This window comes from Mirounga leonina, unplaced genomic scaffold (assembly GCF_011800145.1).
Source record: "Mirounga leonina isolate KUSES-001 unplaced genomic scaffold, KU_Mleo_1.0 Mir_166, whole genome shotgun sequence".
Taxonomy (NCBI): domain Eukaryota; kingdom Metazoa; phylum Chordata; class Mammalia; order Carnivora; family Phocidae; genus Mirounga; species Mirounga leonina.
In genome coordinates, this window is record NW_023270418.1 from 28,231,648 (window position 1) to 28,247,481 (window position 15,834).

Below are 15,834 nucleotides of genomic sequence, written 5' to 3' on the forward strand. Positions count from 1 at the left end.
TCCTTGCTTAAACACTTCCAAGGATAAGGAACTCACTACCTGTCAAAAGGCAGCCCAAGCCAGTTTTGAAAAACTACATTTGTCAGCAAGTGCTTTTATTTCTCAGCTAAATAACCCCAGTTCCTTTGGTTCTGCCTCTGCAGCTGCCCTCCCACTGGCTACCTTAGGCTGTCACTGAGCTCCTTTACACTGGTGACCACAAATGACCATGGGGTGCCAACAATGGTCTGTCTGGACTCTAGCTTCCTTCCTTCCAGATACCATACTTTTATTAACACAGCCTAATAGGACTTGGTTTTTCTGGCAAACGCATGATGCTGGTGGTTCATAACCGTCTCCACTGGAGGTGTTTCTGGCTGTCACCCTTTTATGTTGCTACTGTTGTTTCCTAAACACAAGCAGCTTACTAAGGCAATCTCCCTACCTGAACCTGTGTGCTTGAGCTTTCCCAGACGTTCAGATTTAGGCCCATTATCTCACCTTGTTAGTCTTGGTCCATCTTCTAATTTAAGCAATACATCCTCAGCAAGTAGATCACCAAAATACTCTGTATCATGAGTGCAACTTTCATACGTATGTCCATCCTGAGTCCTAAGGACGCTCAGGCTCCTAAAGAATCTTTCTTTTATGCCTTAAACATACAAAGGCTCACTTTCTCCCTGCGCTGCTCATGCTGAATTCCTCACTGTTACTTAAAAGGTGTTTCAAGGGGCACCTGGGTGGCTCAGTCGGCTGGGCGTCTGCCTTCAGCTCGGGTCATGATCCCAGGGTCCTGGGATCGAGCCCCGCGTTGGGCTCCCTGCTCAGTGGAGCGTCTGCTTCTCTCTCCCTCTGCCTGCTACTCTGCCTACTTGAGCTCTATCTCTGTCAAATAAATAAATATTAAAAAAAAAAAAAAGTGTTTCGGTGTTTGGGCACCTGGGTGGCTCGGTGGGTTAAGCGTTTGCCTTCAGCTCAGGTCATGATCCCAGGGTCCTGGGATTGAGCCCCGCATCGGGCTCCCAGCTCAGTGGGGAACCTGTTTCTCCCTCTCCTCCCCAGCTTGTGCGCTCTCTCTCTCTCTCTGCCAAATGAATAAATAAAATCTTTATCCAAAAAAAAGTGTTTCCGTGTCCACATTGTTGAGAATCTAGCCTTGATTTATTCAAGAATAGGGATAAACACAAAGCCCTTCCTTCACTTGAGCCCACAAAACCTACACCACTGCCCTTTATCTTTGCTACCTAGGCCACCACTCAATGTCAAACAGGTGCTCCTTCCTGATACTAGAAGCCCCCCACAAATGCTCAACACAATTACGCTGGACAAAAATTCCCTTTTACACACCTGTCCCTCCTCATGGCAATCCTCTCCCACACTCCGGCACACCCCGCCTACCTCCTCCCTGAACTCCGCTACTCTTCCCCCCCCCCCCCCCAACAACCCGATCCCCGCCTCAGGCTCACCGGGAACTACGGCAGGGTTTGCTCCAGACTGGTCAGTGAGCAGCGGGCATAGCTGAGATGCAACTTTGTCCTTGAAGAAAATCCTCATTTTCCCTCCAAACTCAGGATATTTAAGACTTAGCAAATTCATACTGGTGAATTTGAAAAGAGACACCTCTCTAAATAGCCCCTGGCATTTCCTTCCTTCCCCTGATGGTTCCTTTTGACTTAATGGCATTCACCTTGCTCCTCTTAGAATGTTTGCTTCTTTCCCTTGGTGTTTGCTCCTTTTTGCCTTTTGTTAGACCTTGAGGCTTCTCAAAGTTTGAGCTCTGAGAGATTCTAACTTAATATTGTTCATCTTCAAGGACTGGTTTATCCCCTGGTTACAGCTCCTCCGTGTTTCCTCCCCACTTCTGTGGCCTGTGGCTTCTCCGTAACAAAAGGGACCCTCCACTGAGGGTGGAGGATCCAAGTTGTTGTTGGCTGCAAAAAGGCAGCCTCTGGCTTGTGACCCTTCCAAATGGTCATGTGATGAGTCAGTGTTTCTATTATTCTCCCAAAGGTCCATTCGTGCAGAGGCCTGGAGTGAGTGGCTCATCAGCGCCTACATGGAAAGGAGCCATTCCAGCTGGCTGCAGCAAAGCTCCAAGGGCAACCTTTCACCCCTGGAGAGGTGATTAATGGTTTTTAAGAGGGGATGTGGGAGTGTGGCAGCAGAATGTCAGTTTCCAAAGGACTGCTAGAATTCAATCCTGAGTGAATATACCCAAGATTATAGAAAACAAACAAAAAAACTGCAAGGACTCCAAGGCTCCCAAAGTCAAGCCTGAAGCCACTGGTAATAACCTTCTACTCCATGCAGCAGGTCTCCATGGTGCAGGTCAGACCACGAAAAAGCACCAGAATATTCATCCCTCCACCTTCTCTTTCTGATCTCAGCACCTTATAGGCAATCCTCCATCCAGGATTAACATTTTAAAACGATCACCATCTGGAGACCGTTGCTTGCTTGCCCCATTAAAGCTCGTCTCTGGCATGGGGGCAGGCCTTTTCAATTCAAACCATGACTTGAAGAATTCAAATCACAGTGTTGAGTTTCAAGTTCAAACTGTGGTTTTTGAGAGATGCTGATGATTTTTTCCCTTTAGGACCCTTATCCCCCACCCTCAGAAATCCCAGAAGAAGAAGGGGAAAAGAACAGTAATGAAACACAAGGAATGCCTCCAAGGAAGGAAACGGACCCCAGAAGACCCCCAAAGTAGAGATGCTTCCTTGCCCTTTCTCTTTTAAGCTAGAATCTCTCAAAACCACAGTTTTCCTGACACTGTGTCAAAGGCTGGTCTTGAAGGCGCCTGCCAATATGCCTAGGATCAACCCTACTCCCCACTGTTGGGACAGAGCAGCCTTTATTCCCACTGGATCACTGGTGGAAATGTGGGCCCAGGCACTCTGACCCACTGAGCTGAAAGAAGACAGGCTCTGTTTGCTGCACAGAAGGGTGAACCCCAAATGTGTCCTACTCCTGAATTTTCAAACCAAAGGCGCCAAAGGTTTACTTGATTAAACCAGAGGAAATAAAATCAGCCTCCAAAGGGCATGTGCCAACAGGAAGCTGGGAGGTGCATGAGGAGCCACTTGCCCCGGCCAAGGAGCAGCGCCCCGGGGGCTAGCTGGCCGGGCGCTGTGCACACATCTAAAATGAGATCAGGAAAGGCAGCCCAAGCGACTCCCAGGCTCAGCAGGTTACTAACAGAGACAACTGGGAATCACATGGTGGCTAGTCAAGAGCACCCAAAGACCACTGAATTTTGAAAACCTGACACCCGTTATCCTTGGGATCCCACCAAAAATGACCGCATGGCAAAGGAAAGACACAGAGCCCATTTCACTATTCGAGAGGAGCTGTGGCAGCAGCCGCTGCCCTAAGGAGGGAGACAACTGTGCCTGGACTGGGCGTCGTGTGACTGGGATGCTGGGAAGCTGAGGAGCAGGAAGGAAAGCGGAGGCAAATGGATCTTTCTTCTTAGATTCTACTTTATTTGGTAAAACTCAGAAACTAACAACCAATTCACGGCCCCCCACCTCCTTCCCTCTGAAGAAGGCAGCTCCCCAGAGATAAAAAGGCTATGGCGGCTTGGGTATCACCCACCATCTCCAGGTTTCAGACTCGGGCAGCTCATGGCCTGGTGGTCAGGCCTCCAGACCCAAAGCTCTCAGGCAACAGAGAAAGCAAAAGGAAGCTCTCACTTCAGAGACAATGAACCCATCCCGCCCCTCTTCCCCCCCTACCCACAGCATCCCAGCACCCCCAACCTAAATAAAAAGATAGCAGAGGACAACGCATGAGTGTGAGACACACGCACGTGCGCGCGACACACACACACACACACACACACACACACAGCACACGCACAGAGCTTCCTTTCAGCCCAAGAGCTGCAAAATCCCTCCCTGGAAGGAGGACAACTGGCAACACCAATCAATCCTTGGTGTCCAAAGTGATGGTTGGAATCCTCTGGGACTGGTAAAAATCCAGGGAGAAAATATTCCACCTTCACCCCATTCCCAGGTCTCCAGTGAACTGGTTTTAGTTCAAAGAAATCCCCATTTCCACACAGGTAGACTGTGGCTTCTGGGACAGCTGGCTTAGGGAAAGGCTTCCCACAGCTGAGAAGACAATGGTGGGGGAGGGGAGCAGGGCAGGAGAGCAAAGCCTTCGGGGAGGGCCTGGGAAAGGGGCTCCCAGCCCTGGGCTAATGGATCCGCGTCAGCTCCTCCACAACCTTGATCAGGTCATCTGCCGTGGCCTCTCGCTTCATCCCGCTGCCATCATCATACTGCAAGGAGGAAAGGGGAGGGCTGTGAGGGCCACAAGGGCACTCTCCTTCGCGGGGGGAAGGGGACAATCACAGCAAGAGGGCACCTGGCCCCACTGCTGCCATGGCAAGGAGGAAGGTCTCATCAGAAACCCACACCCCTCGGGCACCTGGGTGGCTCAGATGGTTAAGCGTCTGCCTTCGGCTCAGGTCATGATCCCAGGGTCCTGGGATCGAGTCCCACATCGGGCTCCCTGCTCCTTGGGAGCCTGCTTCTCCCTCTGCCTCTCTCTCTCTGTCTCTCATGAATAAATAAATAAAAAAAAAAATCTTTAGAAACCCACACCCCTCTCCTGAAAGCCACAAGTCAGCAAGGTCTACTGATGGCAAAGCTGGTTCGGAGGCCACCATCTGGCATACATCTCTCCCCTTCCAGGATGTTCCCCAGAGGCACCATCTCCAGGGAACAACACCCCAAAACTCCACACTGTGGAAACTTCTCTGCCCTGCAGAATCCTGACCTGATCCCTGTGCCTCCAGTCTGGGTTGCCAGAGATCCCTCACATGCCCGAACACGCCCTCGCTGCTGCAGCGGGGGGGGGGGTTGTTCCTAGTACTGTGCCATGCCCCTCAGCTACATCCCCTGCCCTCAGACTCCACTTTCCCATGGGGGAAGGGCCATCTGCACTTGGGGATCGAGGGGGCGGCACCCGGCACTCCGACGCTCTCCAGCACGCCCGGCCCTACCATGGATTTGGGTCACAGGCCCAGGGCCAAACATCGCACAGCTCACCTGCAGGTTTGCCACAACCTCCTGCATCTTGGGCCGGCTGATGTCCAGGAAACTCTCGATCAAGTCTCCATCGATGAAGCCCGTGGCTGGTTCTGTCTTTCGCTCAGTATGAAAAGATCTCCAGGTGGACAGGTGAGTTAAGGAATGTGCGGTATCTGCAAACAGCCTTACTCTCGGTCACCCCCACCTCTGCACAGACCACAGTCTAAAGCAATCATCAGGGGCACCTGGGTGGCTCAGTCGTTAAGCATCTGCCTTCGGCTCAGGTCATGATCCCAAGGTCCTGGGATCGAGCCCCACATCGGGCTCCCTGCTCCATGGGAAGCCTGCTTCTCCCTCTTCCACTCCCCCTGCTTGTGTTCCCTCACTGTGTCTCTCTCTGTCAAATAAATCAAATCTTTAAAAAAAAAAAATAAAGCAATCAATCATCAGGATGAGAACAGGAAACATTTTCAACTAAAAATCACATTGCTTTTTAGACAGCTTTGGAACTGAAAGACATTAGGCAGAATTATTACCCAATCTAATGATTTTCAACTGGGGTGATCTTCAAGACAATGTTTTTAAAACTACAGATCAGGGGGTGCCTGGGTGGCTCAGTCGTTAAGAGTCTGCCTTCGGCTCAGGTCATGATCCCAGGGTCCTGGGATCGAGCCCCACATCGGGCTCCCTGCTCCGCGGGAAGCCTGCTTCTCCCTCTCCCACTCTCCCTGCTTGTGTTCCCTTTCTTGCTGTATCTCTCTCTGTCAAATAAATAAAATCTTTTAAAAAAAAAACAAAAAACAAAAACTACAGATCAGACCCTCCTTATTAGCGCAGAGCCTGGACGTATATGGACATTTTCTACAAGTGCTCCAGGTAGTCAGATGTGCACGCCTAGGAAGAACCATGCTCCTGAGTCTAGCCTTGACCTTCACAGGTGAATAAACTGAGGCTTTGTGGGACCAGAGCCAACACATCAGCCCATCGCCTCCCTCCCAGGCGAGAGCAGGAGCCCTCCCACCCCCTGCTTGGGGAGGACCCTTTCCATCTCCTGGAACAAGCAAATGTCCAGCAATACTTGGATCCTGGGTGTCCCGGGGCAGGGGGCTGATCCCTGGGCTTCTGGATTTTCCGGCTTCTTCACTTTTCCCCTCTTCTTCCACTAGCCTTTCTCACAAGGGTTCTCAGACACTGCTGTCCCCAACAAGATCTCCGAAAGTATGTTCCTAACGTGGTCATCCACACTTCCCGTTTGATGTGTAAAGCCAGAAAGACCACAGGCAGACATATTTCAAGAACCTTTCCAGGGGCACCTGGGTGGCTCAGATGGTTAAGCATCTGCCTTTTGCTCAGGTCATGATCCTGGGGTCCTGGGATCAAGCCCCACATCAGGCTCCTGGCTCAGCGGGGAGCCTGCTTCTCCCTCCCCCTCTGCTCATGCTCTCTCTCTCTCTGTGTCTCTGTCAACTGAATAAATAAAACAAAAATCTTTAAAAAAAAAGAACCTTTCCAAGATGAACCAGGTAAGCTCGGTGGCGGTACACGGGGATTCACTATACAATTCTCTCTACCAGCGTGTCTGAATTTTTCCATGAGCAAAAGTATATTTAAAAAACAGGACAGAAGCCTGTTCCCCACAGGAAGCTAGTCAAGACATTTCCTGAACGGACCGCAGTTTCCAGAGGCAGCTTAGGGTAACGCGGCGGTCTACCTGTGCTGGGACATGCCTCTGGGAAGGATATAAGGAGTGCTCGATCTTGCCCACACTCTTGATGACTTTATTGAGTCGATTCTGCATGTCCAGCAGGAGGTTGTACCAGCTCTCTGACAGTGAGGTCACCAGCCCTGAAGCAGCAAAGGGAGCCGGGAGCTGCAGAGAGCTGCGGAGCGCGGAGCCCACAGCGAGCCGCCTCTACCAAGGGCAGCCCGGGAAAGCGGCGCGGGGCGGGACGAGCTTGCGGCACCTCTGCCAGTCAACTCCGAGGCGGCGCCCAGCTGCTCGCCCCTGTCCCTTGGAATGCTGCTGAGGGAAGGGGCCCGCGTGGCAGGGCACCCTGCAGCGGCTAGCCTTACCGATCATGCCGTTGACTGTGCCGAAGAGCACCGAGCCCTGTGTGGGGGTGGACGTCTCGCCCAGATTCTGCATGACCAGGGAGCCGTGGCAAAAGACGTTGACGAACTCGCCCAGGTGGAAGAGACCGACCTCCTGGAGGTGTTGCCGCTCCTCGTCGGTGGTGGCAGCGCTGAAAGGCAGTGTGCGAAACTCACTGCCCGCACCTCCTGTCCCCGCCACGGGGCCCCGGCGAGGACCCCATGCGGCGGACACCCCGTGCTCAGCCTCCCTGGTGAGCCCACAGTGGCAGAGGCGGTCCGAGGAGCTGACTGTTGCGGCCTCTTTCCCTCGTGAAAGAACTCTACCTCCGCGAGGAGGAGCACCTACGCCTGCGAGGGCACCCGACGTCCTCATCACCAGACCGGGGGGCCCGCCCCGCCCAAGCCGGCCACTCACCTATCCTTCTGACACACAAACAAGTTAAAGGCATTTTCAGCCCCCAGGAAATTGTCATCATCCAAGATTTCCACAGCACTCATCCAGTTAGGATTAAAGTCTCGAGCAATCTTAAAGTAGATAAGGTACAACAAGAAAATATAATCACCAGTTGCCCAGAAGCCAGGTCTGGGACTGGTCTCTGGCCGGAAGCCGAGAGCCTGCCCCGCAGAAGATGCAGCCCCGTGTTTCACAACCGCCACTCTACGGGGATTCTACCCCCGATTTCCGGCCAACACATCCCATTTGGTTGCAGCTGCCCAGAAATGGAGCCTACTCAGATTCAAGTTGGGGGGAGGAGGTCTCGGAAAATACCTCATCAATGCAGAATGTATGCTCCAGGAAAAACCTTCTGCCCCGCCCCCCGCCCCGGGCTTGATGACCCCTCACCACCAGAGAAACACTTGCAGGAGCCCCGTCCTAAGTGAGAAGTCTGCCCCCGTCCCCCCAACTACCTCTTCAAAGTTCCCCTCCATGGGCTTGTAGGCAAGCAGCAGCACTGAGCGCATCAGGTCGCCCACCAGGATGAAGTCACCCTTGGTCTTCAGGTAGAGGGCCATGATGTTGTTGTAGTGATTGCACTCGGTGCGAAGCTCCTTTTCTGTTGTCCACTCATAAAGCCGCACCTGGGAAGGACATCTCGTCTCTCTCAATTCCAGGGGCCAAAACCTCTCGGACTGACCGCTGTGAGTCTCCTCTCTCCTCCATCTGCAGCACCATTTCCCGAAGTGCAGCATGGGATGTGACATGGTTTGCCGTGGTACTTGCGTGCATGTTTTTTTATTTTGGTATTATGCATTTACAAAATATGAAAACAGAGCAAGCACATCAAACCGGTAACAGTTTCCCTTTACATAAAAAATGAGTCAGTGTAAAAAATACTAGTGGCGCAATACTAAGGACACGACAAAAGATGGTTTTCTTGTGACTGAAGGATAACTGACCTACAGAAAATATTTCCGAAAAAAAATCCATCTCCAGTTTCCTGATCAGAAAGGAACAAGATCACCTCCAAATGGACTGTCTTTTCTGAACCCTTCTCAAAATATACGGTCCCAGAACATTCTGACGTGAACCCACTGAGTAGAGCAAATGGAATGGAAATTCCGAGAGAAACATTGTCAAACAGCTAAAGGACTCTTCAAGCACGAGTCTGTGGCCACCCCTCCACCAAAGGGTTTCTTCCCCCTTTCTGACTTCTCCTCTGCAATGTTTCTTCAGTTACGATCACACCTCCAAACCAACGACGATGCTTTACAATCAGCAGACAGACCCACAGATACCAGTCAGAGGAAGACAGACTCAACCCCTGGAGAAGCCTGCCCTGGCAGACCCTTCAGGATCCCGGTGGTCCCACCCATGGCTTCTGCACACACAGGAACTCCTGGGCAGAATGTATCAAGCCATGATTTCTCAGGGTTGTAAAGAACCCGAACTCCAATGGGGCGCCCTCCAAGAATTATGCATGACAATTACATTGGCTACCACACCTCCCATCGGCAGGGTCAAGGGTGCCCAGAGCCCCCCATCTTTGTTAAGCCCAGCCTAACAGTGGAGTGAAAATGGGGCCAAATGTTCCATGTGCTATTGGCTACACCCACTACCCCTCCACTCCACACTCTCAGCCTCCCTATCTGCTGTGGAAACAGTCAAGGCCAAGGTAAGACACTACCAAAAACCCAAGATGCCCACCCTTAACCCAATAGGCTCTACATCTCTGCTGCCTAATATGGCAGCCACTAGCCACATGTAGCTACAAAGCACCTGAAAGGTGGGGCGCCTGTGTGGCTCAGTCGGTTGAGCATCCATCCAACTCTTGATTTCCACTCAGGTCTTCATCTCAGGTCGTAGGATGGAGTCCTGTGTGGGGGGCCCTGTGCTCAGCAGGGAGTCTGCTTGAGATTCTCTCTCTCTCCCCCTTTCCTCTCCCTCTGCCCCTCCCCCAGCTCACATACATGCTCTCTCTCAAATATATAAATCTTAAAAAATAAATAAATAAAAGGGGGCGCCTTGCTGGCAGAGTCAGTTGAGCATCCAACTCTTGGTTTTGGCTCAGGTCCTGATCTCAGGGTCATGGGATTGAGCCCCATGTCAGGCCCCGCACTCGGCGCAGAGGGTGCTTGGGATTCTCTCTCCCTCTGCCCTTGCCTGCTCGTGTGTGCACACACGTGTGCGTGCGCGCTCTCTTTCTCTCTCCAAAATAAATAAATCTTTAAAAAAATAAGAAAGCAGGGCGCCTGGGTGGCTCAGTCATTAGGCATCTGCTATCAGATCAAGTCATGGTCCCAGGGTCCTGGGATCAAGCCCCGCATCGGGCTCCCTGCTCCGCGGGAAGCCTGCTTCTCCCTCTCCCACTCCCCCCACTTGTGTTCCCTCTCTCTCTCTCTGTGTCTGTCAAATAAATAAATAAAATCTTTAAAAAAAAATAAAAAAACAAGAAAGCAAAAAACCCACCTGAAATATGGCTAGCCCAAATTGAGACGTGCTATGAGTGTAAAATATAAATCAGATTCTGAAATCTTTGTATGAAATATATCCGCAAAACATCTCCTAATAATTTTTGTATTAATTACTTGTTGAAATAATAGTTTAGCTCTATTGGGTTAAATAAAATACATTCCTAAAATCAATCTCCTCTGCTTCTTACTTTTATTCACACGGCGACAAGAAAGTCTAAAATCCCACCTGTGAGCTCCTGTGATGTTTCCATTAGACAGCAATGGCCTAGACACCTCCTACCCAACCTTGCACCCAACGCTCCCGACTTCTGTGCACTGCTCTGCCCCCGCTCGAGCACGGTCACTGGGCCATCCCCTTGCTCTAACTCAAGTGTGGCTCTTTCACAAGGACCCCAGGCCCTCTCGGCTTCTCCCTGCCACTGTCCCCGTACAGCTGGGACTAGAGGAAAGACAGCCCTCCATGCACTTCCTGCTGGCCCTTTCTCACTTCCATCTTGCGTCCTCCCTAAGGTGCCAGTCCCGAAGCTCAGCCCCCCAGACTCCGCCCGCACCGCCAGCCTGAGAGCAGCCATGCACACCCTCACCCCGCCACTCTCCCCCACACAACCTTCCTGTCATTCTTGGTGACTTCTACATTCACAGAGAAGACCCAATACCGACCTCCTTCCTTTCTTGACTCCCTTTTTCCTGCATTATCTTGTCCATCCAGCAGTTACCCCTCAGAGCCTGTCACTAAAAATTACTCCAGAATTGGGTGCCTGGGTGGCTCGGTCGTTAAGCGTCTGCCTTCGGCTTGGGTCAGGGTCCTGAGGTCCTGGGATCGGGCCCCGCATCGGGCTCCCTGCTCCGCGGGAAGCCTGCTTCTCCCTCTCCCATTCGCCCTGCTTGTGTTCCCTCTCTCGCTGTCTCTCTCTGTCAAATAAATAAATAAAATCTTTTAAAAAAACCTCCAGAATCTTGTGTCCTCAGTTTCACTGCTTCTCAGATGCCCCAAGTCCCTCACCATAAACCTGCAGATTCTCAACCCCACTGCCCTCTCTGTCGTGATCCTGCTCACCAGACAAAACCAGACTCTGGCATGAGTTTAGTCTTCAACAACAGCTGAGGAAAAGCAATGGATCACTTGAACTTCGAGACCACTTGTGACAGTGAGCTCCTCAGGCTCCCCAGTAATTGGATACTTTCCCGGTCCCGAAACAAGGAGCCATACCTCCTCAAACCTCTGCTACCTCCACTTCCACCCTTCCTCTCGGCTCCTTCACAGAGGAGGGACACAAACAAGAGAGGACCTCCTGTGCTTTCACCATCTGAGGCCCACATGGAGGACTGGGTCCCACCTCCCATCAGTCTATTCAAAAACACAGCTCCGGCACCTCCTCTCTAATGGACCATTCTTATCAGCACAGAAACATGCAGCCGCATTTCCATGCTTGAAAAGCTAACAACTCTATTGTCCTGCCGCCGCCCCCCCGCCGCAGTCACCCCATGACTCTCTTCTCCTTCACCGCAAAACCCCCCGAAAATGTTTTCTAATGCTCATGGACCTCCCAGTCCTACTCAAACCTTCTTCTATCAACTTTCCACCCCACCACTCAGGCAAAGGAGCTCTGGTCAAGGGCAGCACCACCTTCTCCGTTGCTAAAACCTGCGGCCAACTCTCAATCCTTACGTTACCTGACTTCAGGCAGCACTTGCCATTTACCAATTCCCTCCTACCTGAAGTGCTTTCTTTCCATAGCTTGCAGAAGTCTTCTCTCCTGGTTCCTCTCCTACTTTACTTGTCACCCCTTCTCCATTTGGAGCGATCTTCCTCATCACTCCAACTTTTAAAAGCTGGAAGGCCCCAGGGCTCAGCCTTCCCATCTCTCCTCTACCTGCTCTCAGCGCCCGGGGGAGCTCAGGCCACCCCACCCAGACTGCTGGCATGTTAAACGCCATGCCGTTACCGCTGCCCCGCCAATCCCCAGCAACCACCCTGACATCTTCAGCCACCCTGACGACTGAAACGACACATGTCCGAAATCAGGCCTCTGGTTTCCCCACCGGGACCTACTAAGAACGCTGTATTTGGTCTCCGCCCCCAGTTCCTAACCCAGTGCTCCGAAAACCCTTGTAACTTCCTAAGTGTGAGCAGTGTTTTACACTGAGTCCCTCAATCCCCTGGAATTCCCTGGGTGAAAGGAGTCCTTTGTTCTGATGAGGAAGCTCTTGGTGGTTCCTGGATAGCTCAGGATGTGGGCTGGTCACCACGATTAGAAGCCTGGACCTGTCAGCCCTCCTCCCCCATCCTCCAGGGAAGGGAGAGGCCAGAGATTCACTTAATGATCGATCAGGCCTGTGTGATGGAGCCTCCATAAAAATCCCTCAAGCGTGGGTTTAGAGAGCTCTCAGGTTGGTGAAGACACCCACACACTGGGAGGATGGCATACCTCAACTCCACAGGGACAGAAGCTCCCGCACTCAGGACCCCTGTGGACCTCACTTGATGTTCATCTGGCTATTCGCCTGTACCCTTTATGATAAGCCAGGAAATATAAGTAAACATTTCCTTGAGTTCTGTGAGTTGTTCCAGCAAATTATCAAACCTGAGAGGGGACTGTGGGAACCCAACTTTGTAGCCATGTTGGACAGAAGTTTGGGCACCCTAGAGCGCCACTGCTTGGGATGATGTCTGAGGTGAGGACAGTCCCTGTGGGACTGAGCACTTAACCTGTGACATCTGACACCAACTCCAGGTAGCCAGGGTCAGAAGTGAATTAAATTACAGCACACTCAGTTGGTGTCAAGAGTCGGAAAACTGGTTGGGGTGGGGATAAAAACCCCACACATATGGTGTCACAAGTGTTTGGAGTAAAGAAGCGTTTCCTTTTACCTTCCAAACGTGCTCTACTCAGTCTTACCCCATTAGTAAATAAATGGTCATGCCACCCATCATATTGTTCAGGCCAAAACTCTCGGCCCTTTATTCCACCCGACCCCAGCCCGTTTCCTGTGTAGCACCGAAGTCTCTCGGGGCTCATGTGCGCAGAAGAGGACCACGCCTCACCTCCTCCAGCAGCGCCCGGAGGCTGCTGTCTGCGTTACCGACGTGGTCACCACTTCTGCCCTTGGGCCCCTCCAGCCTTTTCCAAGGTGTAAAGTGATCTTTCCAAGACCGAAGTCCAATCACTTCCAAACATTTGCTCAAACCCTCCACAAGTTTCCATCGTCCTCAGAGTAAAACCCAAAGTCCTTAAACAGCCGGTGCCTTCAGTCCCCTGGCTGCCGACTGACCTCTCCCTGCACCTCCGGCTCACTCCCACCTCCCACTGCTTGCCCCTGGCTTCTCCCGTACACAGACATGGCTTCTCCCTCCCTTCTCTCAGGAACCCGCCCAGAAGTCACTGTATCAGCAAGAACCCCGACCCTGTGACAAAACAGCCATCCCCACCATGTCCTCCTTCTAACACTCCTCTAGTCCCTGCCCCATTTTTATTTCTCACCATCTTGAGAACATATATGTACTATTTGCTCGTAAGCCCAGAGCAAATAGTCCATTTGCTTTGTCCATTTTGTCCACTGCTATATCTCAATACCTGAACAGCACCCAGCACACAAGTGTTCAATGACTAGGTTGTGAATAAACACGACTACTGGAAAGCCTCAATTTAAAGTATTTAATTGATGCTTTTTCACTCCCTGACTTCTCAGCACCTTGAATATCCCACAATGCACTGGGGAGCTCCAAAAGGGCATGCAGGACACGGTTATTTCCCAAATATATTTGACTATGAAACTTTTTAAAATCTTTTTGCAAGGGAGGAGGAATCATGGCAGAAGAGAAGCAGACTTTCATGGGACCAGTGTTTCAGGGACATACTTAAGATAACATGGTCTGGCTCACCTCGTTCCACACAGATCAGAGTCCCCCACAATGACACACTCGGAAGTACAGGGGCCATGGCTCTTACCCTTTCCTCAACAACCACAGCACTTAGGGTCTGATTTGCCGCGGGGGTCTCCCATAACCAAGGCTAACATCTAGGCCAACCTGAGCTCCCCGGACTCCCAGCTCCACCCTCCATTCCCACCACTCGGTCATTCTTAAAATCTAACGCATACGTGGCCCCAGGGAACATAAAGGAGACATGCTCTGTAGACAGTGGTGTGCAACCGAGGGTGGGATACCAAGCGGTGTGGGCCTCACCGTGCTGTTGATGCTGGCTAAGAGCTTGCCGTTGAACTCCACCATGGAGTACACAGCTCCTTTCACTTCCTTCTCGGCCACAGTCTGTAGTTTTCCTGAGGGGAGAAAGAAAGACTCTGAGTCTCCTTTATGAGCCCACACTTCAACTCATCAAAAGAATCCTGATTTCCCCTCTGACTCTAATTCCTGCTCCCAAACCACGCATCTGAATGTAGGAAATAGAGTCAGTGTCTACTGCGGTTAACCATCACCACAACTATGAGCCCCGACAGAATGTGCAGGGACTGCAGACTGTGTCCAAGGGCTGCCTCCCCCGCAAAACTGCAGACCCAACTCTCAAGATGGAGACCAAATTCCACCTCGCCCATCTGAGCTGAGATTTGGGGGTTGACAGTCTTTAGAACCATCTTGCATAGGGGAATTGAGATGAAACAGATACGAACATGAAGTGCTAAAGCTGGAAAGAAGACCTACTTGGCTGAGCAACCAAGTGGAAAGCAAATCTAGGATTCCTCTGATCCTGGCCACTAGATTCTCTTACCAGTACTTCACCTCTCCCTTCGTCTTCCTTTCAAAGAGTAGAAAAGGAAAAAATTCAAGCCAGATTTTACTCGTGTGTCTGCTCGCTCCCCTCCCCCAAAACTCATTCAGACCACCAGCAGCTTGAGTGGAAGGAACAGAAAGTCTCGTGTCACAGCAATTAACCCAAGCTCTTCCACTGCTTAACTAAAAGCTCTGAAACCAAAACGGTCTGTTACTTTCCCAGAATTTCAAATCTCTCAAAAGCTGGGGACTGTGCCCACTTACCGTCAGAATACTGAAAGACCACGATTCGACCCTGCTTGGGCTCCGCCTCTTCAGGATACACCATGGCTGTTCCCACGATGAAGTACGTGTTGGGGTCTTTGCCCAGCTTGCAGGAGACCAGGCTGAGGGCATATTCATTCTGCAGGAACTGGTGGGCATGAAGCACTGGAAGGAGAGCCGGAGGCGTGACTGGCTGCTGACCCCCACGCACACGTAACCCTGTACTCCGGGGGGGGGCCCCAGCCCGGGTCCAAGCAAGGTGTGGGTGGTGGCGGGGCACCAGCTCCGGCTGCTCCTGTCTCCTCAGCCTGTCCTGCCCTCACCAGCCTGCACTGAAAGGAGGAGGCCCAGCACCCTGGACTCCTGGCCAACCCAGAGGTCTCCACCCCTCCTTTCGACTCCTCCTAGGATGGTCTGTCACAAGGTCTACCAAACCATGGAATCTGTCAGAGCCCAGAACAGGCTAGTTCAGGGAGGCCGTAGGCACAAAAATGATAGGAAGAGCTCATCTGCACCTTCGAAGGTGTGCTGGTCGATGATGAGGAGATTGTGCACCTCCACCTCTTCTCCAAAGGAGGTCTCGTGCGGTGCTGTGCTGCTGGAGAACAGCTTGCTAGAGCTGACGCTGCTGGACAGGGCCTGAGCACAGAGAACACACACCCCCTCTCAGAAGCAGACCAGGGGCTGGGAGCATCTGGGTGAAGGGGACAGCCAGGATCAGGGAACAGAAGCTGAGTCTGAACGAGGAAAACTCAAGGTTGGCAGTTCAAGCAGAGCCTTAAGAACAGAGAGCTCTGGAGGACAGGGCTCAGGGAC

General features: G+C 51.9%; 1 protein-coding gene across 1 annotated transcript in view; it reads right to left on the reverse strand.

Moving 5' to 3' along the window:
* Nucleotides 1–3,441: 3,441 nt before the first annotated feature.
* Nucleotides 3,442–15,834, reverse strand: part of DDB1 (damage specific DNA binding protein 1) — a 30,059-nt gene continuing 17,666 nt past the window's right edge. Inside the window, exons 19-27 of the mRNA XM_035012956.1 lie at nucleotides 15,534–15,657; nucleotides 15,019–15,183; nucleotides 14,212–14,306; nucleotides 8,022–8,192; nucleotides 7,528–7,637; nucleotides 7,092–7,261; nucleotides 6,761–6,863; nucleotides 5,037–5,160; nucleotides 3,442–4,264 (exon numbers count right to left, since the gene is read on the reverse strand). Coding sequence (XP_034868847.1) covers nucleotides 4,181–4,264; nucleotides 5,037–5,160; nucleotides 6,761–6,863; nucleotides 7,092–7,261; nucleotides 7,528–7,637; nucleotides 8,022–8,192; nucleotides 14,212–14,306; nucleotides 15,019–15,183; nucleotides 15,534–15,657 — 1,146 coding nt within the window. The 3' untranslated portion in view covers nucleotides 3,442–4,180. The remainder of the gene's footprint in view (nucleotides 4,265–5,036; nucleotides 5,161–6,760; nucleotides 6,864–7,091; nucleotides 7,262–7,527; nucleotides 7,638–8,021; nucleotides 8,193–14,211; nucleotides 14,307–15,018; nucleotides 15,184–15,533; nucleotides 15,658–15,834) is intronic.